Below are 22,507 nucleotides of genomic sequence, written 5' to 3'. Positions count from 1 at the left end.
CTGGTTTGCCATTGCACATTTTCTGTAGAAAATGGCCTGGAAGCTTGAAGCTTCACAATAAAATGTAGTGATAGGTGATAAATGTGTGTTTCAAAACAAAACGCATTCCAGGATGTTTATGATTAAATTATTTCTTCAGCAGTACTCCATCCTATGAATCTGCAAAGGTTGATGCTATTCAGCCCTCAAAAATTGTAGGAGAGAAAGCATTTCTTTAGAAGCTGAGTTGTAGCTGTTCAGAGCAGACTGTGGTTAATCTAAATCTTCCATGTGTTGACACTTTGACATAATCTCTTAATGTGTTGATAAATTTGTTTCCTAAACTTAGGTTCAGTGGGGAGTTCTCACTTGAAATTCTTGCGTTTGTGCTGCCTTGTGAATATTTGCTGCTCTTGCTGCTTTCGCATGGTCTGCCTTTGAAAGTTATCCTGTTCTTTCCTTGATGATATTTTTCTTCTCACTGCTTCATAATGTAATAACTTGTCATGTCAAGGACTGTCAGGGGGGATTTGTTACTCCTCTCCATTGCAGATTCCTCAGTTGAAATGTATTGACCATGTTAATAAGAAATCTCTCTCATAAAACTTGTTTTGGTGATTCAGTCACTTTGAAGGTCTTGTTTTCTACTAAGATTGATATTGTTACTGAAAGACTTAAATCTGTTTGTTTTGAGTGGTGGTAGCAAGGAAGCTATGTAGGTCAAGCATTTCAGTCCTGCAGATTCACTACTAATAACATAGTTTAGCTGCATTATTGTGTAACAACTTGCTCTTTGGATGTTCGGAAATAATAGCTGGAGGTTTACATGTCTTTGCAAAGAAGCTTTGGGGGGGGAAAAAAAGCTTTATGCCAAGTGTGAGATACTGAGAACATACAGAACCCTGTGACTTAACTGAAGTGAGAAACAACAATCTTTTAGTCTGGTAAATGCAAGATGTAGGCAATACAAACAAGATCTTGTCATTAGGACAGGTGTGAGCAGTGACAAAGCTAGAAAGATGAGATATTTAAGAAGGAGCATTCCCTCTGTGACTGTGGAATACTTTCTGATAAACTGTTCTAAAGGGATTTCTAAGTTATGGGAGCAGGGGCAGGGGGAAGTATAGTTTTATCGCTATGTTTAGATGCCAGATTCGGCACAGAAGGCAACTTAACCCATTTTTTAATTCAAGTAACCATTGATATTGGCAACTAAAAATAGGAGGAAAACTTAACCTCACCAGACTGAAAAAAGTTGAGTGAGAAATTACATGGTCATCCCTCTCTCTCCTCCCTGTGTCTGTCCCATCACATGTGTTCCCCTTCCAAGTTGAGTACATTGTGATTTTGGGAAGGAAAATCCTAGATACTCTTCTCGATTCCATAATGCATCACTAGAGTGTACAAGCAAGCAAGAGGTCATACTTTGTAGCAATGGACTGTTTTGTGTGTGTAAGGGTAAAAATAGTTGTAAATCACTATTAGCCTTGCAATGATCAAGGTGTTTAAAGAGAGTTGCTTCTGACTTTAGAGTTGGAACTGAGTTTAAGGTTTTAGTAGGGTACTCACTGTCCTACAATAAGATTTTACTTTGTGGAACAAGATTTTGGAGAGAAATAAATGTTTCTTTTTATTGTCGAAGTAGGAAGTTCATGCCGCTGACAGTTTTCTAAAAGAACATGTGAGTGGTTGTCGTAGCACAAGTGCCAAAACTCTCTTCTGATGTTTCTGCTGCTGGCAGGTGTGTTAGTGTTTTATTTCTTTTACTGTTTTCCTTGTGAATAACTGTTTTCCTTGTATTGGTTCCTTATGCATGCCCCAACAAAATGATACGGACAGGTACTTGAATTACCTTCAAGTTTCTGAGCTGGATTCAGAACTACCTAATTTCCTGTTGAGTTCATTCTGCTTATTCTTGGCAAAGACATGGGTGAGTTTGAGAAGAGATTGCTGTATCTATTTATGTCATCGGCATCCACACTAGGGAAGTACACCATTATTTCTATGCTGGTATGCTAAGATGAAGGTATTAATGTAAACACTGACAAAACTACATCTTTACTGATGGTGCAGAACTAACTTGAATGATGGAAGGAAGGCTGCTGCTGTAGCTGTGTTCAACTAAGGTATTGCTGCATCCTTCGCTGGGGGAGATATTTGAGAAGTTTCTAATGTGACTGCAGTCTCACTTTTTGGATAGAAATCATCGCAATTGTAGAGGTGGCTATAATTTTACCCCCACCTCCATGTTTGCCATCAGTGTCTTCTGCATGGGAGGGTTGCTTTTTTTTGTTTAAGGGGGCATTTGGTGTTTGTATTTTTTATAGGTAAAATGCATTCAATTTTAATCAGAAGACTGTAGATTTATATTTAATTTTGAACCGTCTCATTCAGTAGGCTGCAGGAAGGGATAAGAGAACAGATGAGAGGTTTAGGCAGAGAAAAAGAAAACAGTTTTTTTCAGAAGAGTTTAAACAGGTGAAAGTAGGACTTGTTGCAGAAGTGGGGATTCAGTATAAACAGATGTAGTAACTTACTTGCCCTGTTGACCTCTTATGCTTGTTTGGTTTTGATATGGTATTTCAAAACTTCAATTTTATTTTCAATGTAACTTTAAGACAGAGTATCTTTTTCTTGTCAGTTCCTGACATTGAGGAATGGTGTGACCAGTATTTAACTCGGAGGTTTTTTATTAAGTTGTACATTTGAAAAGATAGTGTACCAGAATTAACAGCTCAATAGAATAGGCTTTAGCTAGCCTCACTTCTGTGTACTTTGTTTCCTACATAATGAGCACAATGATTCCCTTCATTTTCAGTGGTTTGTAGTTCTAGGGGTTGAGTCTTCATCTTTGGCCCTCTCAACAATATTTTCTTTTGCTGGTTTTTTGCTTAAAAAGAAAACTTCTCCTTACCACTGTGGAACTCTGCTTATGTCAAGAAAAAATACCTACATCATTGTGAAATGAGAATGAGAAATCATAATAATGCCTGCATACACTTGTTTATATGGGTAGTCAACTTCTGTCCTGACATGGACTTTTTTTTTAATTGCTGTTGGGCAAATTAGTGGCTTTATGCAATTGTAGTGAGAACAGTGTTAACGTTCATAGGATTTTGTAAGTATTTAAGGTAAACTTACTGTAGTTAGGTGTGGGTGTACGTGTTGGTGGCTGATTGGGATCTGAGGCTTTTTTGTTCGGTTTGGAGTGGGGCTTTTTTTAATTATTAGGGGGGTTATGTTGTTTGGATTATTATTATTATCTTCTAATCCAGGAAGAAAAAAGATCGTTTTTATTGTGGACTGTTGCTAGACTAATTTTACTGTTCAGCTAGCTGTATGTTAGCGTTGTGTGTCTGACTGGAGAACTTGCTTTTATTAACTTAAATCAGTGAAATTACACTCATATTCTAGGACTTAATTTTCTGCAGAAAACCTCTGTGCATTAGGTGAAATACTTTGTAGGTTGAAATATTTGCTTTGTAGGTGCAAGTATTTGCAAATTCAGTCTATGCCAGCATTAGGAATATTCTACTAATATTGTGTATTTATATGCATTTAGTGATAAATCGTTGCTTATGCTGGCTTGTTTTTAGAATTTTCATCATCTTTGCTTATGTATTTGAACTGGTGTGCTGGAATCTTGCCACTGTTACTCCTTCTCTGGTTTGATTTTCTTGTTTTTATAAATATGGTTGGGAGCCTTCATTACTGTTGTTGCTATTTTAGTTTTGCTGATCTCCCTGCGTTGGGGATGTTATTTGGTTATTCTCTGAGCAGTCAGGTTAGTTGTACAGTATGTCTGAGGTGGACATTGACCCTGAGGTCTCATCTCTTGTACCCTAATGGTCAGTATTCCTATTTTAATAAAAAGGCAGGGTGAGTGGTGGGGAGGGGAGGGAAGGGAAACACTTGAACTTGAATGAGTAAGGATTTGAGCCCTACACGTGGTAAAGAAATTGATCTTTTGTTGACAGCTGCTGACTTAAGCTACATTACAATTAGGGCATAAGTGGCCAGCTTGCAAAAATGGGGTTTGTTCCTCTTGCAGTACTGCTCATTTCAGTTGTGTTGTTTTAAAAGTTGTTAAAATGGTTGTTCTCAAACTAGCACTCAGTTATTTTTTGATACTGATTCATGGCATCTGTTGCTGAAAGCATGTGTCAGTAAAAGCCAGTTTTCTAGTGCTTATGGACAATCATTTGATTTTTAGTGCCTTAATCATAGTGCATTTATCCTCAAACTTAGATTAGGTTTTATTCTCTATGCCTTCTCAGCTTACTAAAACTTTTGTATATTGTGACTCTAGTTTGAAATACTAGAAATTGCACTACTCTCTAATCTTTAATGGCTTATGGTAGCTTTCCAGGACTAACAAAATTGCGATTGAGTCTTAGTAGTGCATATCTAAAATATAATCACAAGCTCAGGTTGCACATTAGCAATAAGTTTTGCAACAAGATTGTCTTTGGTTTTGTTTTTTTAAGTAGAAATATGTTGCAGGTAGCACCTGACATGTATTTTTCTGTCCTAACTTGTTTCTATCTCCACAGGAATTACTGTATTATAGAGGGAACCTGAATTAAAATGGGGGATGACAATGAGTGGATGAAACTGCCTATTGACCAGAAATGTGAACACAAGGTAGGAAATCTTTGTCTTTGGGTTTGGCTTGATGCATATCTCTGCTCTGGTGATTCTGTGGTACTCCTCTTCACAGCTGCAGACCATGCATATGACAGATCTGAAACTCTATCAGTTCTATCCAGCCTAGAGGATGAGGAACATTTATTAAGAGGAATTTAGTAGTGTGATAATCTGTATGGTGGCAGCTTGTACACTGAAAGATCAGTGCACTCATTCATGTGGAAAAATTACCCATCTGTAGCTGAAATTATTGTTGGGCTCCCTCCTGCTCATCAGTGGTTGTTAGAAATTATACGGAGCAATGAGGAAGACTGTGATATCTCTATCCAGATCATTTTTCACAGGAGAAGAAAAAGTATTTTGTCCTGTTGTACATTATTTATGTAGTCATTGAAGAGAAATCTTGCAGTTGACAGTTTACTGAGCACACTTGAACACTGAAGAACTTTGAGACTGATGAATTAAGATTGTACTAGCACACTTAAATGTTCAATTTCTGCTTCCAGCTGTGGAAAGCCAGATTAAATGGTTACGAAGAAGCCCTTAAGCTTTTCCAGAAGATAGATGATGAAAAGAGTCCTGAGTGGTCCAAGTATCTTGGACTGATAAAGAAATTTGTGACAGATTCCAATGCAGTGGCTCAGTTGAAAGGACTGGAAGCAGCACTTGCTTATGTTGAAAATGCTCATGTAGCTGGGAAGTAAGTAGCCTTTTCTTGCTTGTAAGTAGGCTGTTAATACAGTTTAAGGTGCCTCTTTGAGAAAGGCTGCAGATAAATTGTACAGTAGCCACTAACAGTTCTCATCTTTACTGTTGAGAGCAGAACTTACTTTCTAAGCTAGAGAATTTGCCAAATGGTAGGCTTTTCTCATAGATGGCTTCCATGTGCATATTAACTTGTCAGAAAGTTATAATGTTCAAAGAAAGCATTAAAAGGAAAGGTAAAGATTTCTAAAATTATAGAGATAGTGAAACAGTAATTTGGTGGTATAGATGATATGAACTGGAATCTCTGTTCTTGCTTGATTAAAACAGTTTATACATACAGGGAGCTTTTTTATCCAGGGAGATAGTTGTGTAATTCCCCTGTGAAATAAAATGTAGTTATATTTATGCAGTGTTGCATCCAACCTAACCAGTATGAATTTTCATACCTACCAATTTCTTCACAGGATGTTTTTTAGCCTATGAAATAGCCCATGATCCTGAGGGTGAAATAAACACTTAATGGGTTAGATCAGTGCTTTGGTCTACTGTCTTTGTGGTATAAATTGTTTGGTTGAATGGAGGGTTTGAAATATGTGCAATTCTGTGCTGAATTTATGCACCAATCTTATATGTCTGTTAACTGCAAAGTATGCAATTCCAGGAAATGGCATTTATTTTGTGGACCTTAACTAATGTATATTAATGAATACACGTTTGATAAAATGTCTACAATTCACAGTTTGGTACAGTCCAGTATTAGGGATATGTTAGTTACCACTTGATCTGCAGGAGTTCTTTGAACTAGAGGTTGAAGTCATCCCTTACAAAAGGTTATTACCTTCAAAGCTAACTTAAAATTTAGTCCCTGTTATATGAGGACTTGCTGAGTTTTAATTCATGTTTTGGATGATGTGTGTACTTTTGGTTGTGTATAACAGTGTAGAACACCTAATTACTTGCATGCTCCAAAAGTAACACACTTTCATCTTTCAGGACAACAGGAGAAGTAGCATCTGGAGTTGTAAATAAAGTGTTCAATCAGCCAAAAGCCAGAGCAAAGGAACTGGGTCTAGATATATGTCTAATGTATATAGAAATTGAGAAAGGAGAGGCAGTACAAGAAGAGTTACTGAAGGGTCTGGACAACAAAAACCCCAAAATCATAGTAGCATGTATAGAGACACTGAGGAAAGCACTAAGGTAAGTTCATTGGGTTTTGTTTCTTTTTGTTGTTCCCCCCACTTCCCCCTCACCCTGGCAGTATGTAGAGTCTAATTTTGTTGCTTAAGTCTTTAGCAAGTCTGACAACAGCAGTTCAGAACATCATTGGATGTGTTCATGTGAGAGGGATGTCTTTTGTTGTACAAGCCTCTTCTGGAGTGCTTTCTGTCATGGCGACTGTTTAAAACTTCCATTTTCACAGTGGATAGGCAGCATTAGTGTGTCTTCTTCCAGACTGTGGAGCTTCTCCGAATAGCTGAAATAAACTCACTAACGGGGAAACCAAAATGTTGTCCTTTTTTAAAAAAAAAACTGTTTTCCTCAGTGATGTGAGCATCTTTAATTTGGTACGTGGTGTGTGATTGTGGAAGAAAATAAAGCAAGCTCATTGTCCAGTAAGTTTCCACTGTCCATATAATTTCTTTATTAAAAAAAGCTGATAATGCTCCTTAAAAATCAAATCCCCCCAACATTAAATCCAGTTTAATTAAGATGGGGTAGTGGGTTTCAAGATTAATTTGAAACATCTTTTTTTGTTCCAATTCAAGTATGTTTGCTGCCTTTGAGTGAAAGATACTGGAGGGCTATCAAATTCTTATGCTTGATGTATATATAATTTACTGTCCATTAGACTTTTTTTTTAGAAAAAAACAATTTTTGTATAAATGGACAAAATGCTTTTTTTATGAGTAAAGTTCATGTGGAAACTCTATAATATAGATGGAGAGTTATGCTTGGTATTTTATAGAGAGCTTGCTGAGACATACGTATAGATGGTCCTTGTTAAACTAACTCTTCAGGCTCCTGTAATAGAAGTCAAAATAAAGCATTTGGCTTCACACGTTACTTATGCTTCCACTAAGTGAAACTACTGTGCCACATTTAAGAATATATTTTAGCTATTTTAAATTTCCTTATCAAATGTCCTTTCAGCAGTACAGTGTAATTAGAAACCTGCATAGCCTTACTCAATATCTTTCAGCTAACCACGCCTATATAATATGCCACATCTGCCTGTTTTTTAATATGCAGGATTTTGTTATCTTTGAGATGGCAGGATCAAATTCTTTCATGGAACCCTATTGGCTTAGACTTCATCTTCTGCTTCAAAGCTGTGTTGCTACCTAAGTTTGTCTTGTGCTTTGACCAGGGTTTCTGCATTGATAACAAAATTTGTCTATGTTCCACCTAGGTGGGTAGTTTAAGTGCTTAGTTTAGCTTCTGGTGTTTTGTATCTTGTGTTAAGATTTCTGTTCTTTTTGTGTTGTTATATGAATTAGATAATACTATGTGAACTAGATAAGAATAAGTAATTTTGCATAAGCAGTTTTCCTAGTATGCTCTTTTTGCAGTCATGGTACAAAAATAATCTAGGGCAATTAACTTGTTCATTCTGCATTTAAATTGTTGTGTGTCTAATACTGGAGCCTCTTTCACAGGTTTTAATACTTAGTATTTCTGAGAGTAGGCTTGGCAATAAAATGTTTAGCACTAGAATTTTTATAAAGTGAAGCATGTAAGTTTTAGTTCTTGAGCAGCCATTTTTACTAGCTTTTTCATATAATACTTGATTGGAAAGAAACAGAAGAAAAAGTGTGACTAGTGGAAAAGTTATTTCAAAATTCTCAAGGAAAATAAATGCTTCTGAATCAAAAGTTTGGCTTCTGAGGTGATTTAGATATTATACTTTAAGACCTGTAGCAGTTAACTTTACTATGTTCTCATTCAGCAGTGATTGAGTAAGGAGGTTCAGTATATTAAGTTCAACAATATGTAGAATCTACTGACAGTTACTGGCTGGGGAAACTTATTTTATGTGCCCTTCAACAACACATTTCAACGTGTGTTCTGTGAAATAACCCAGGCTCACTGTAATTATCTGATTCAAAAGTAGGAAAGTGCCTAATGCTTTTTCTGCAGCTTGCCTCTGAGGAATAGGCAAAGGAGATTCTACTCTGATTTAAGGAGGGGGAGGGGGTGTGGGGGAAGTAGGTCATACAAATTTCAGTCTAAGGACACTTTTTTCCTCCTTTCCTGCCCTGCCCCTCCCACTCCCAACCCAGGCAAGGGAACAGATTTAAGCAGCAGGTTTGATTAAGTGCTTTGGAGTAATTTCAGAGGCTTGATTCTGTAATTCTGAGCTGGGTGTGGAGGATAATTATGATAGGGCAAATATGCTTTATATTTTACAGTAGCTTAGCTTCACAAAATGATAGCTATAATAATGATTTAAGTAAATAACACAATCTGTAAATGTTCTCTATAAACATTTCATAGATTTTTTTTTTAAAACGGTTTTTATTTGTGGATCACTCTCTGGCTCCTACCTGAACACTGATGCTATTCCATGTTTTAACCTCCAGTGAATTTGGTTCAAAAATAATCTCACTGAAGCCAATAATTAAAGTATTGCCAAAACTTTTTGAGTCCCGGGAAAAGGCTGTTCGAGATGAAGCCAAGCTCCTTGCTGTGGAGATCTACCGTTGGATAAGGGATGCTCTGAGACCTCCATTGCAGAACATAAATTCTGTTCAGGTAAGCAGAAAGTAGTTCTGTATCCAAACATCTGAGAAATTACTGCCGTAATCACTCTTCGCGATAGTGTGGTGGTGGGCATTCCTAAAGTCAAAGCTGAAATTTTTCACTAACAATGTTACTTTTTTTTTTCAGTTTCCTATACCTATAGTCCCTCTGTTATTTTTAAATAAATTGTGACAATATTTTGTTGCTCTGAGTATATGTGAAGTTGCAGGTGGAAGTATCATACTGAAACTGAGGAAGGTATCTGATGTGTAGAATGAATGGTATTTCTTGGAGATCTAACCCAAGAGCAATTGGTTACCCTTATAAAAGGCCACTAAACTGAGAGTCAAGTTGACCGTATTTCTCCTCAGTTTTGGGGGGTTTTTTTGAAGTTTTTTCCTCTGTGCAGCCCTTCAGACTTTTTCCGGTGGCACTCAGGATGTGACTGTTCCAAGAAGTGGCATTACATTATGGTGTATAACTATGCTATTGAAGGTGGAACGTTCCATTATTTTTAAAACTGTAAAAATATTTTATGTATCCCTCCCACCTACCTGAATTAATTGTATTCAGATGGATAACTATAACTAGATGGAAAAAGGCATGGCTTATGAAATCCCAAACAATGTCATCAAGCATAGCTCAGTGTATTTCTTTTATCTTAGTTTTAGTGTGTAATGATAGCATGGCTGTAACAAAAACGTATTCCTCAACCATTTTTATTTTAAAGTTTCTACAAAGGGGACACACTATTCTCACTGTCCTACAGTTTATTCTTATGTAAATACTTTGCATTTATATTTTTGTGGATAATATTCCACAAAATGCCATTGTTTTTCATGAAGCATTACTTGACTTGGGGTATGTGCAAAATGACTCTGATACGATGATTCTTTTTCCTCTCGGCAGCTAAAAGAACTGGAAGAAGAGTGGGTCAAAGTGTCGTCAGCTCCTCCTAAGCAGACCAGGTTTCTGCGTTCCCAGCAGGAACTGAAAGCAAAATTTGAGCAGCAGGCAGTTGAAGGAGATGGAGATGGAGGTAAATTCTTCAGCCTCTGAACTCTATTGAAAAATATATCACTGGTCTATTATTTGTGAAAGAATCATTGAATTGTAAAGGTGCTTTTACTCAAACTGGTGCAAAACATGGAGTTCCGTACACAACAAGAAAACATGACTAAGGCAAAAACTGTGTATGAGAGTATTTGTCCTTTGTAATAGTGAAATCATAACTTTGGGGAGTACTTTATAAACTATGAGCCTTAGGTAATGCTGTAGTCAAAATTTCATTTGTTACTCTGTTTATGTCTATCTTCTGGTTGCAGGAGGTGATGATGAGGAAGAAGCGGTACCACAAGTAGATGCATATGAGTTGCTTGAAGCTGTAGAAATTCTTTCCAAGCTTCCCAAAGACTTCTATGAGAAAATAGTAAGTATAAATTTAAATACTACCTGTTAATTCTATGACATGTGGAGCTAAGGAGTCTTAAGCCTTACCGGCATTCTGCAATGTAAGTAAAGTATAGACTATCATAAACATGTCTCAAAACTTTACCAGAAAGCAAGCTGTAATTTCAAGATGAGCTATGTCCTAGGAAAGGACTATGTTTCATATTTCATTGCAATTATTGATGTTAAGCTCTAGGGAGACTGGCTTTCAAAGATAGAATTGAGTTTTTAAATCTATGGTTTGTGGCTAGTGTGATTCTCTAGAACTGTTTGCATTTATAAATGTAAACTATTTGCTCTGCAGGAAGCAAAAAAGTGGCAAGAAAGGAAAGAAGCTCTAGAAGCTGTGGAACTGCTGGTGAAAAATCCCAAATTGGAATCAGGAGACTATGCAGACTTGGTGAAAGCTCTGAAAAAGGTAATAAATAAACCCCAGAGTGCACATATGGTTAATTTTTTTGTAACTTTTTTGTATTATTGTTTAAATGTTGTGGTTGAGATAATGCTTGTGAGCAGAAAATTACTAGATGGAACAGTGGTGGGAGTAACCCAATCTGTAGCCTACTGACTATTCTAAGAAATCTTTCCTAGTCATTAAAACTTGAGTTTTCAGTCCTTAACACTGTTGTTTTTTGGGGGGGTGGGGTGGTGTTTTTTCTCTCCAGGTTGTTGGAAAGGATACGAATGTTATGTTAGTTGCTTTGGCTGCCAAATGCCTTGCTGGATTAGCTACTGGTCTGCGAAAGAAATTTGGACAGTATGCAGGGCATGTAAGTAAGAGTATATACTTTTTTCTTTATTGATGCTGGACACTTTTGCCTGTCAAACGGTGGTTTTATCAAAGATATTCTTTGGACAATTATGAATACTTACCTACCCCTTAATGGAGCAAACAGTGAAATATCTGCCCTGATCTCTTGCAGCTTAAGGTTAAAAAGACCTTGTTTACTCATTCATCAACATGAAGCTTACTATTGTAATAAATCTTCTGTACTAAAACAACTCTGAATTATTCTGCCATGAAATTAACTTTATTTACATTGCCTCATCCTGGAGATACACCCACAGACAGGCATTTGTATGCCACAGCTTCTGAACGAGGAATTTACAAGTTGCAACCAGTCGAAGGATACCAGCTCAGTCTGCGTCATTGTGTGTTGCAAGGTGTTGAGAACTTGCAGTCTGCTTCTGAAGCAGAAAGCATTATATGTGGAAAATATATTTTGCGTTATACAAGAGCTTAACTTCTGTAAAGCATCAGACTGCTTCCAAACTGTGTTTTGTGTACAAAAATCTTGAAAATAGCTCATTTTTCACAGTTGGAAGCTCTGTTTGTTTCTGGCTCAATGACCTAAGTTCTTACTGTACAAAGACCATGCTTAAATGGAGCTGCTCATATAACTGGCTTATGAGAATGTCTGCTGATAATTTTTTTCTTACATTTTATGTGTTTTTATTTTTCAGTGGTGATTGACTGAGCAACTAGATTGGGTATAAATTGCTGTGAAGTTGTTGTATGGCATAGTATAGCATCAAGTGTGCTTTTCCAGGGTGGTTGGTCTGAAAGATACTGCTCCAGAAAGCGTTCGGGTTGCTCTAGAACCATGGTCTTGGTGGCTGTGAGTCAAATGAGGTCTGTTTTAATGAGCCATGCTGAATGCTGTCAAGAAGCTGGGAAAGAGGGGTTACATGCCTCCTTGGATTCTTATAGTACAAGAGCATGGCATTCTGTGCTGTGAAATTGTTTAGTTTCCATGCTATTGCTCTGTGTTGCAGACCAGTGGAGCCAGAGTATTCATCAGTCATTATGTGAACTTGTCTATTAGCCAATATAGATTTTTAAGCAAAACTAAACAAAAGGCAGATAAATTGACTGGATTGAATTTAATATTGGATATCAGCTAGAATAAATTGGTTCATACTGCTGTTGTGTGTCCCTGGAGGGGGCAGTAGTGATGTTACCACTGTTTGCTTCTCTGCAAAATACCAAGGAGGACACTTTCAGGCTTTCAAGTTAATTAGTGAAGAGTGGATTGATTACTTTTGTTTTGTTTCTTCTCTTTTCCATAGGTTGTTCCAACAATCCTGGAGAAATTTAAAGAGAAGAAGCCTCAGGTAGTGCAGGCACTGCAGGAAGCCATTGATGCGATCTTTCTTACAGTAAGAGTAACAATTTTCCCATTGTCTGAGAATTTGTCTCTGATTTTGATCTGCTTTTCTCTTACTTTACTGAAACTAATGACTTCTTTATCTAATGCTGTAGACGACATTGCAGAACGTAAGTGAGGATGTGTTGGCAGTGATGGACAACAAAAACCCAACAATTAAGCAACAAACATCCCTTTTCATTGCAAGAAGCTTCCGTCACTGCACACCTTCTACTCTGCCAAAAAGCCTGTTAAAACCTTTCTGTGCTGCACTTCTCAAGGTAAAGCAAGAGGATGTGGTACTTCTCTGGCATTGACTCAAGCACTGTTGTTGTGAAACATTGAATAGTTTTGAGGGAAAGACCCTTCTGGTAGTGCAAGGGCTAAACAGTGCTATGTAGCCATCAGAGTCAGTTTTAACTGATGTCAGACTTGAAGATGACTGTCATTCATGGGAACAACTTAGTCTTCTTTTTCTCAGCTTCTCTTAAACGGAGGACTCTCCAAGTTTATAATAGATTAAGGCAGCAGTTTGCAACTGTTCGTAAGAACACTGTGCCACTCACTTCTTGCAGGCATTTATAGCAAACTTCTGTTGGAATGATACATATAATTTACCACGAATAAAAGAACCATCATTGATTGATATGCTGCAGTTACACTAGAGCATTTATCAGTGTAAATGATGTGTACTTATTCCTCATCACAAAATAGCCCTTGACTTACTATGAAAAATATCCCTGGGTTCAAAAATGGAGATTTGAACAGGGCTGCAGAACTTCAGACTTCTTGTGAACTTTCATGCCTTAATGCGGCAAAAACATGAAAATTTAACCTCCTTGTGTGAATTACCCGAAGGTGGAAAACTGGCTGTATCTGAGAAACAGCAGACTTGATCAGTATGTAGGAAAACAGAAGGATTAATAGTAGTTGGTAGATGTAGAGTTTTAAAAAGGGGAGGGGGTTTAAACAGAAGGTAGATTTAAGCATCCATGTAGATATGAGCTGCAAGTCATATGATAAAAGCTGTCTTTCTTTGCAGCATATTAATGATTCTGCTCCTGAAGTAAGAGATGCTGGGTTTGAAGCATTAGGCACTGCCTTGAAAGTGGCTGGAGAGAAAGCTGTGAATCCATTTCTAGCAGATGTAGACAAATTAAAGCTTGACCGGGTGAGTTTGTTATCGTAGAGGTTGTGTGTGTAAAACAAAAAAAAAACCCTACTCCATTTATCTATTTAAGATGCATCTTAGACTGGAGAAGACCAAAAAGGATGCTTTAGCTAATGATTTTCAGCACAGACTTCTGAATTTATTTTTTACATGATTCATTGCTATTGCAGGGAATCTGAAAATTTCTTTTTCTTATATCAAGCATATTTTCTTTGACTTCTACTACCTAAAATATATTGGTATGTTAATATTCTACCTTTTCATTCTTATGAAAAGTGTCTGTTTGGCTTCAAGGTGGTGTTTTCTATGAGGTGGGTTGTGAGTCTTGAGGTTTGTATGTAGGATGTTGGTTTTGAGCACTTTATTGTCTGAAACGAGGTTTAGGATTTTAGGTCACAACCACATGGTTTGAATCTGTGTTACAAGACGCTTTTTTTTGGTATTAAAGACTTGCTTTCCAACAATGAAGTTCTCGCTTTTGCATGATCTGACAGGTTTGACTGAATAATGATTTCATAATATAAGCTGCTAAGAATTAGTCTTTAGAGCATCTAGAAACATTGGGGTGAGGTGTGTCAGTACTTTCTATGTGTATATGCTTCATTTTGAACTAGGAAAATTATTCTTGCAATACAGTGATGGATGATGTCATTGACTGGTTAACGTTAGTACTATATGGAACACAGGATTACAGAATTCTATGAAGTAAAGGAACTCGTCATGTTGTTTCCAGTGTAGTCAAGTTTGAGCATCTGCTGTTGAAGAGAACTGTGCATCCAATTGTGGTAGCTAAATAACTTTTTTCCTTTTTTTCACCTCTCGTTTTCTTGTGGGTTTTTTTAACTGCTTGTCAGATTAAAGAGTGTGCTGAGAAGGTAGAACTGGTTTATGGTAAGAAGACAGGAGGAGCAGCTGAGAAAAAAGAAGGCAAGCCTCTTACTGGAAAGACCTCTGCTCTTTCAGGGACTGGTGGAGATAAAGAAACAAAAGATGCAGCCATAAAACCGGGACCACTGAAAAAAGCACCTGTTGTGAAGGTAAGAGAGATTGCCAAGAGATTCTGACACAATTGTCTGTGATTGCATCAGATAACTACTTAGAGAAGAACAAATGAGGCCTGTTGAATGTCACCTTCCGCTGACATTGCTATCCTTCTGTAGGTGTAGATGAGCCCAACAACAAAAAGGATCTGGGACTTTGAGAATATACTTGATGAAAACTTTGTTTTTAATAATACAAAGTCTTGTCACTTATGTCTTAATACCAGATTTTGAAACTGAAGTAGTGATGAACTGCTGAAGGCATTCAGAGCAGCCTGACATGTTACAACGTTTAACCGCTCTGCGGTGATACAGTAATACCTGGCTGAAGTCAGTGTGTCTTCTAACTAGCAGAGTCACTGAAGTGTTGAGTATTCTCTCTAGTCTTGTTTTTAGTTTGTTACCATAAATTTGAACCATTGGATTGTATTGCTTTAAAATGGTTATTTTGACTTTTAAAATTGACTTCAGGTGGTTTTTATAATAGTCTACTCATTTCTTCAGATGGGAAACCTGGAAGTGAACAGTAGAATCGATCATATTTTTTTAAATCTATTGATAGTCCTGAAAGCCTGGAAAAGACACCAGTCACAAGTTTAATATCTAATCGGTATCTATAGGAGAATATATAGATGAATTCATTATTTCCCGAACCTTCACAAATGCATATATTCTTTTACTTTCCATCTTTTGTTGTGTGTATCTCTGTTTCTGTACATATTCTAAAAAATCTGGTAGCATGAAAGCAACATGTGAAGTAAATAAGCTCTAGCAAAACACTTTCTTTGCCTGCAGCTGGTATGGTATTAGAAAGGGTATTAAAACAGGGTTTTCGACATGAGAGGTATAGGAGTGTGGAGAAAGAGCAGTTCTTTTGGTGTATGTTGAACTGCAGACCTGTTTGATTTTGGCTGACTTGTATGTTCTATGTCTAGTCTGGGGGCCTACCCAAGAAAGGCAAACCAGCTGCAGCTGCAGGTACGGGAGGTGCTGGAGCTAAAGGCAAGAAGGGTCCCGAGACCAAAGAAATATTTGAATCGGAGCTCTCTGTGAGTATTCTGCTGTTCTCTGAAACATGAAGTCCTCTGTATAAGTAGCTTTGGTTAATCAGTTCTTCAGCTGCTACAGAATTTTTCACTGAAGTTGGGTTTTTTATTAGGACAAGGGAAAGCATTAAATTTAGATAAATTGGATTTGTAACTGGTAAAGTGGATGTTTGATATATTCTGGTAAATACATCTGTGTTTCAGGCAGTTTTTGGTACCAGGCCATATAAGACAGTAAACAATAAATCATGCTAATATAATAGGGTATGTGATGTTGTCCTTGAACTAGGAACAGATGAAAAAAAATAACAATGACTACTTTATACGTAATCTGGGACGCATGATTCGCTGAATGTGTCTGGTATTAAAAGCCTGAGAACACAATATTCTGGTGTTTATGCTGAAATCTGAAGTAGATTACAGTAATAATTAAATGAAGTAATGCAGGTTTATTCTGTGCTGTGCCGATTAAGTTACACTTCAAGAAAATTACTGAATTCTGCGTGTTTAAATATCTATCTTGGTAGGGAATTAGGTAAACTAAGTGTAGGTTGAACAGTAACAAAGCTGTTAAATCTTTGTTAGATGTATTGGCAAGTTTTTTTGACTGTCACTTTTCTTTGATGTTGCTTACAATGAATGTTTTCCATTATGTATCCAGTTTATATTGCTAGATATACAATAGAAAATGAGTATACACTTTCTGAAGGCGATACACCAGTGAAACAAAGGAAGTTTTTAATCATTTTCATATACTAAACTTCTTCATTCAACAATTCTTCATTTTTCTAAAACGGATGCAGAAGATAAGCCTTCTTCCATCCACCCTTATTGACCACTGTTGATTTCTCTGAATGTTTATTCAGATTTTGTACAAAATTATCTTGCAAATTCTAGGTTACTGCTGCTAGATTCTTTAAGTAGGTAGTGGCTATGCAGGATTGTTTCTGACTGTTTGCACAAGTTATCATACCTTTAAGGGATTACTTTTCTGTTGCAGTACAATTCAGCAACTTCCTAAATCCGTGAGGCCCCTAAACTATAATGCATACAAAATCTTTCAACCTACAACAGGAAATTTTTCCTGTTTTGTAAATGCACCACAGTATAAGTGTCATTCCTGTATATTACATGTCCTTAAGGCTTCCACGCTCCCACCCCACAAAGGGATATGGTGGGATGTTAACCTTTTTCTGATCTGTCTGCAGGTAGAAATATGTGAAGAGAAAGCTGCTGCTGTCCTTCCAGCTTCTTGTATCCAGCAGTTGGACAGTGGTAACTGGAAGGAGAGGCTTGCGTGCATGGAAGAGTTTCAGAAGGTCAGTTTGTAGCAGGTGGAGTAGTCTTTTAGTTTAATGTACATAGTTACGATTTTGTCAAAAATACTTGTTTGTGGATTGAGGGTGCATAGAGGTCTTTTTAAAACACTAATTCTGAAGCTTAGTCTCAGAGATAACTAGATTTAAAGTTCTGCAATGACTGGGCAAAACCAGTTCCAAGTATGTCTCTGCTGATTGCATGTTCCTCAGCAATTGATTATAATACTGAAATTTCAATTGGCAAATAATTGATGTTTGAAGGCTTATGGAGTACTAGTGGTCTTCACAGCTGGTGGCGAGTACTCTACGTAGTCACAAACAAAAAAGCATCACGTGTCACTGAAATATGAAGTCTGGCTTTCATCATAAGATCTTTGAGAGTTCACATTCAAAAAGGCATCAGCTGTAGTCATACAAATAGTTCGTATCACTACACTGTTACAGGTGTAACTGAGTTTTAATATTTTAGTGGAAAAGGTGACTAACTCGAACTATGAAACAGTGACTGGCTGTGCTGAAATGCTGCTACAGAAACCAGCTTCAGATGTTACAGTTTCAGTGGAATGAATAAGCCTAGCAAGTAAAAACAGTAATCTAGATCACATTCAGTCTTAATCTCTGTTGTGTAGTCAGCATTCCAGTGTGAAAGATGCACAGTATAATTAATCTTAAACAAAAAAAAAAAACCCAACAACAAAAGAAACCCCTCCAAGCAGCTTGGAGCTGGTTTGGTTTTGGTGTGGTTTTTTTTTTTTTTAAGTCGTGTTAAATTTCCAGGCCTGGAATGGCCATTACACTAGGGATTATAAAGACACTTGTTAAAGAACATAAAAAGTGTAGCACTGGGAATGCTGTGTTTTAAATGTTGGCTCATTACTTGTAAAATTGGCTCCTCGTAGAAGTAGGTCTTGTAGTAAAGCTCTTCAGGTAAATTCTTATTCTGAGAATTTCTGCAACTTAGTTCAGATTTAAGAAAATATTTACAGAACAGCTAAGGTAACTTCTGTTTGGGTTTGTATCACTTGTGACCCACTGGCTACCTTAATGCTTATCCTTCAGGCTGTTGAGCTCATGGAGAGAAGTGAAATGCCTTGCCAAGCTCTAGTAAGAATGCTGGCCAAGAAACCTGGTTGGAAGGAAACAAATTTTCAGGTAGTACGTTATCCTTCAATAACTAACAGTCCATTTTTTTACTTAATATTGTGTTTCCAACTAAAAGGCTGTAGGTGCATATATGTCACGACTGAGACTTAGAGACAACATTTGAATATATCCAGATATAAATGTATGTGTGTATATGTAAGTTCTAAAAGTAGGTAATGACTGTCCAGTGTTACTAATTCCATGTGTATATATGCATATATATAAAAACATGTATTTGTTTGACACAATTTGTGAGTATAGTCACACAAACCCATGTATATATACACACAAGTGGGTATGTATATAAAATAGTATTTGTGTGAACATACTCTTACATATTCAAGAGCACATACAATATTTGTGTATGTACATATGAATAGATTTTTTTATGTATCTATAAATACATAGATTTTAAAATTTCATCTAAAGTATATGAAGGCATCATTTTGCTGTTATCAATGTTCCAGGTGATGCAGATGAAGCTGCATATAGTTGCATTGATTGCACAGAAAGGAAACTTCTCCAAAACTTCAGCACAGGTTGTTCTGGATGGTCTTGTAGACAAGGTTGGTGATGTGAAATGTGGGAGTAATGCAAAAGAAGCCATGACAGCAATAGCAGAGGCATGCCAGTTACCATGGACTGCTGAGCAGGTGAGCAAGGAATGAATGTATTCTCCAGTAAATAAAATCAGGATATTACATGGGATATTCTTTTAGTCTGAGGAGTAAATCATAAATCCTTTGTTTCACTTTGTTGCCTGAAAGTGATTTGCTGCTCTCAAGATACCTCCTAATAAATTCTTCCAAATGAAGAAATAATGAGTAGTAAATCAGTATTTAGCTGAAATACTGCCAAAGCAGGTACACATCCATTATACAGTTATCTCTGGTTGCCTTTAAGTACTTCAGGAACTTCTGGTTCACTTCAGTTGCAGTTGTGTTCGGCTGAAGTGACACATGGAATTTTTTTCTCATATGTCACCTCAAATGTTCCTGTTTAGTTATAATGCCCTGTGTTTTTGCAGGTGTCTTCACTGCTTTGTTACAGTCCTTTGTCACGTGGTTTGCCAGTGAAAATTTACACTTAACTCTCTTCTGTTCCAGGTTGTGGCTATGGCTTTCTCTCAAAAGAATCCTAAAAACCAGTCAGAAACTTTGAACTGGCTTTCAAATGCAATTAAAGAGTTTGGCTTTTCTGGGTATGTCTTTTAAGTAAGAGAAACTTGAATGAAAATGTTTCTAATCTAGGATTAAGAATTTATTCCTCTCTGTCAGATTGGTCTGAAGAGGGTAGCTTTGAGTCCATCAGAACTCTTGTTCCTTAAACTCTGTCAGTTGCTCTTCTAGCTCTAAATGTTAAGTGTAAATGAAAGTGGACATTACTAATAGGATACTATTACACTACTAAATGTTTTATTCATCATTTGGCCTTCTCTGAAGAAATTTTTTAAGCTTTATGCACTATAGAAGTTGCCTAGCCAAGGAGCTATGGTATTGCATGTCTGTTGTTCCTGTTCTACTTGGATACACCTGCATCCAGGTGGATAATTATACTTTATAGTTTAAAAAACAAAAACTGATAACCTTCAGAAGAGTACATACCAGAATGCTTACTGCTCTCCTTGGTAGAGATTTTGAGACTGGTAACAGGACGAAGTTTTAGGCAACAAAATAGCCATTACTGTACCTGTTGCTGTAAGGGTAATAAATGGATACTCCATCAGAACAAGGGATAGCATTCCTTAATGTTTCATCACCAGTCTCTTAACTGAATGTGGTCAAGCATATGTAATACAGTTTACTTCCAACAAAATTTCTAAGCAGTGAGGACTCGAAATATTAATTTGACTACTTGGGCAGTTACTGTTGCCTGTCCAAGCTGTTTTGCAGCTATTTGATGGATAGCAACATTGATTAAGCCTGGAAAATAAACTCTCTTCTTCAGTAAATGCCCCCAAAAGTATGTATTTCCAGCAGGGTAATCCATGTGTAAATATTATTCTAGTACGTATCTATATGACATGCTAGTATCTATATCATATCTATATGACATACTGGCACATACCTGTGTGTAGATATAATACTAGTACTACTTTTGAGGCTGCATAAAGGAAGCTTCTGTGATTGCCAGTTTTTTTCTTCTATTGAGTTGAGTGGTGGCATAGATTCATTAATCTCAACCTTCCTTTATTTCTCTGGAAGTTTCTCCTATAAATTTTGCCTGTAAATGTGTCTTGGCTTGGAAGATTGTGACAGATTAACAAAAAAAACCCCTCACCTTTATTATGTAGCCCTGTTTCAGGTGCGTAAAATGGTTCTAGATGCATCCCTCAGGATTTTAGTCCTAGCAGTTGTGGGTGATAAGAGTTTAAGAAACTTACCAGCTATAGTAATAGCAGTTTTTGATATAAATTATCTTATGTTTACTGTATTGATTTTCATAGTAGGCTATTCCCCAAAATGATCTCTTTCAGTAGTTATTTAAATAGCTACCATCTACACTGTACCTGTGATATAAGTGCAAATATCTTCTCATAAGTTAGTTGTATTAATCTGTTCTCAGCACATCTTTTTTTCTTTGGCATATTGTGATGATTTTGTTTGGTACTTCCTGTGTTTTGTTTTACCTATGAAGGCTATCTTTTTCCCACAGACTGAATGTCAAAGCTTTCATCAGTAATGTGAAGACAGCTCTTGCTGCAACTAACCCAGTGAGTAAATTGAGAATTTCAATCCTGAATTATCTAACCTTAATTTGAAGATTGAATGCTTTTGTCCTCTCTCTGGCAGGCTGTAAGGACTTCTGCCATTACCTTGCTGGGAGTCATGTATCTTTATGTGGGACCTCCTTTGAGAATGTTTTTCGAGGATGAGAAGCCAGCCCTTCTCTCCCAGATAGATGCGGAATTTGAAAAGGTATGAAGTGTAGCTCTCTTACCACCAAGTATCATTAAAACTATTTTAAAGTCAACTTATTTTTAAAGTCAAATGGAAAACTGTAAAATAGCTGTTTCAGATTTTTTATTTTTTGTTTTTTGCTTGCAGATGCAAGGGCAGATGGCACCAGCCCCAACTCGTGGCATTTCTGTGCATAGTGGGGGAGGTGGAGATGATGGTGAGGAAGAGGAACAAGAGGAAATTGGGAAAGATGTTGTGGATCTCTTGCCAAGAACAGATATTGGGTAGGTTTGCATTCTACAACCTGAAGATGAACTTTCACTGCATTTCAAAACTTTGTGTTTATAAAAACTTCCTAAACTGAAATCTGTGGTGCTGAAGCACTCAAATACTAAGAGACACATAACTATGAAAATGGGCTTTTTTCCTCTTACAGCGATAAGATCACAGCTGATCTAGTGTCAAAGATTGGGGACAAAAACTGGAAGATCAGAAAGGAAGGTCTAGATGAAGTGACAAGCATAATAAATGATGCTAAGTTCATAGAACCAAACATAGGAGAACTGCCAGCTGCTTTGAAGAGTCGTCTCAATGACTCCAATAAAATCTTGGTATGTTATTCAAGATCCTGCTTCAGCTATTTCCAACTTAGAATTTAAGCCAAACTATTTATGACTTCTGTACCTTGCTAATTACTCAGTCTGTAACAATGCCAGAAATCAACAGCTGAAAAAGTAAACTGTATTTTTAGATCATATATTTGCCCATTTTTATAAATATTTGCCTTTGTATTAAAAAAAAGTCTTCAAAAAAGGAAGAACCACCTCTACTCTGAATGTAATGTAGGCAAATCTAAAAAAACCCAAACTGACAAACAAAAAGTTTGAATAATTGCTCCACTTGTGACAAGTGAAGCATCCCTTGTTGGAAAATATTTTGAGTAAAGTTCAACCAAAAACATAGAAATAATTTTTATCTATATGTAGTTAATTCGAAGTCTGGAATATATATCATTGAGCAGGCATTCTAAAGTAAAAGCCTAGGTGTACAGCAGTGTTACTTTTCTCCATATGACTTGGAGTTTTGTACATGTGGTTTTAACAGTATTTTATTCAAAGCCTTTTTGTTTATGTGCAGGTGCAACAAACACTGAGCATTCTTCAGCAACTAGCAACAGCAATGGGCCCAAATATCAAACAGCATGTGAAAAGTTT

General features: G+C 36.8%; 1 protein-coding gene across 2 annotated transcripts in view; it reads left to right on the top strand.

The window, feature by feature from the left end:
- The first annotated feature begins 4,529 nt into the window (after positions 1-4,529).
- Positions 4,530-22,507, top strand: part of CKAP5 (cytoskeleton associated protein 5) — a 43,328-nt gene continuing 25,350 nt past the window's right edge. For both annotated transcript variants that reach the window (XM_010144832.1, XM_010144831.1), the window contains exons 1-22: positions 4,530-4,623; positions 5,133-5,326; positions 6,328-6,534; positions 8,919-9,090; positions 9,988-10,117; positions 10,404-10,507; positions 10,832-10,945; positions 11,193-11,297; positions 12,598-12,687; positions 12,791-12,955; positions 13,717-13,845; positions 14,700-14,882; positions 15,821-15,934; positions 17,140-17,250; positions 18,310-18,402; positions 18,861-19,046; positions 19,500-19,594; positions 21,049-21,106; positions 21,186-21,311; positions 21,441-21,577; positions 21,730-21,904; positions 22,431-22,505. In XM_010144832.1, the coding sequence (XP_010143134.1) occupies positions 4,567-4,623; positions 5,133-5,326; positions 6,328-6,534; positions 8,919-9,090; positions 9,988-10,117; positions 10,404-10,507; positions 10,832-10,945; positions 11,193-11,297; positions 12,598-12,687; positions 12,791-12,955; positions 13,717-13,845; positions 14,700-14,882; positions 15,821-15,934; positions 17,140-17,250; positions 18,310-18,402; positions 18,861-19,046; positions 19,500-19,594; positions 21,049-21,106; positions 21,186-21,311; positions 21,441-21,577; positions 21,730-21,904; positions 22,431-22,505 (2,820 nt within the window). In that variant the 5' untranslated portion in view covers positions 4,530-4,566. The remainder of the gene's footprint in view (positions 4,624-5,132; positions 5,327-6,327; positions 6,535-8,918; positions 9,091-9,987; positions 10,118-10,403; positions 10,508-10,831; positions 10,946-11,192; positions 11,298-12,597; positions 12,688-12,790; positions 12,956-13,716; positions 13,846-14,699; positions 14,883-15,820; positions 15,935-17,139; positions 17,251-18,309; positions 18,403-18,860; positions 19,047-19,499; positions 19,595-21,048; positions 21,107-21,185; positions 21,312-21,440; positions 21,578-21,729; positions 21,905-22,430; positions 22,506-22,507) is intronic.

Source organism: Buceros rhinoceros, unplaced genomic scaffold (genome assembly GCF_000710305.1).
Source record: "Buceros rhinoceros silvestris isolate BGI_N320 unplaced genomic scaffold, ASM71030v1 scaffold191, whole genome shotgun sequence".
Taxonomy (NCBI): domain Eukaryota; kingdom Metazoa; phylum Chordata; class Aves; order Bucerotiformes; family Bucerotidae; genus Buceros; species Buceros rhinoceros.
Note: the sequence above shows the minus strand (reverse complement) of the source record. Positions and strands in the feature narration are given on the sequence as shown.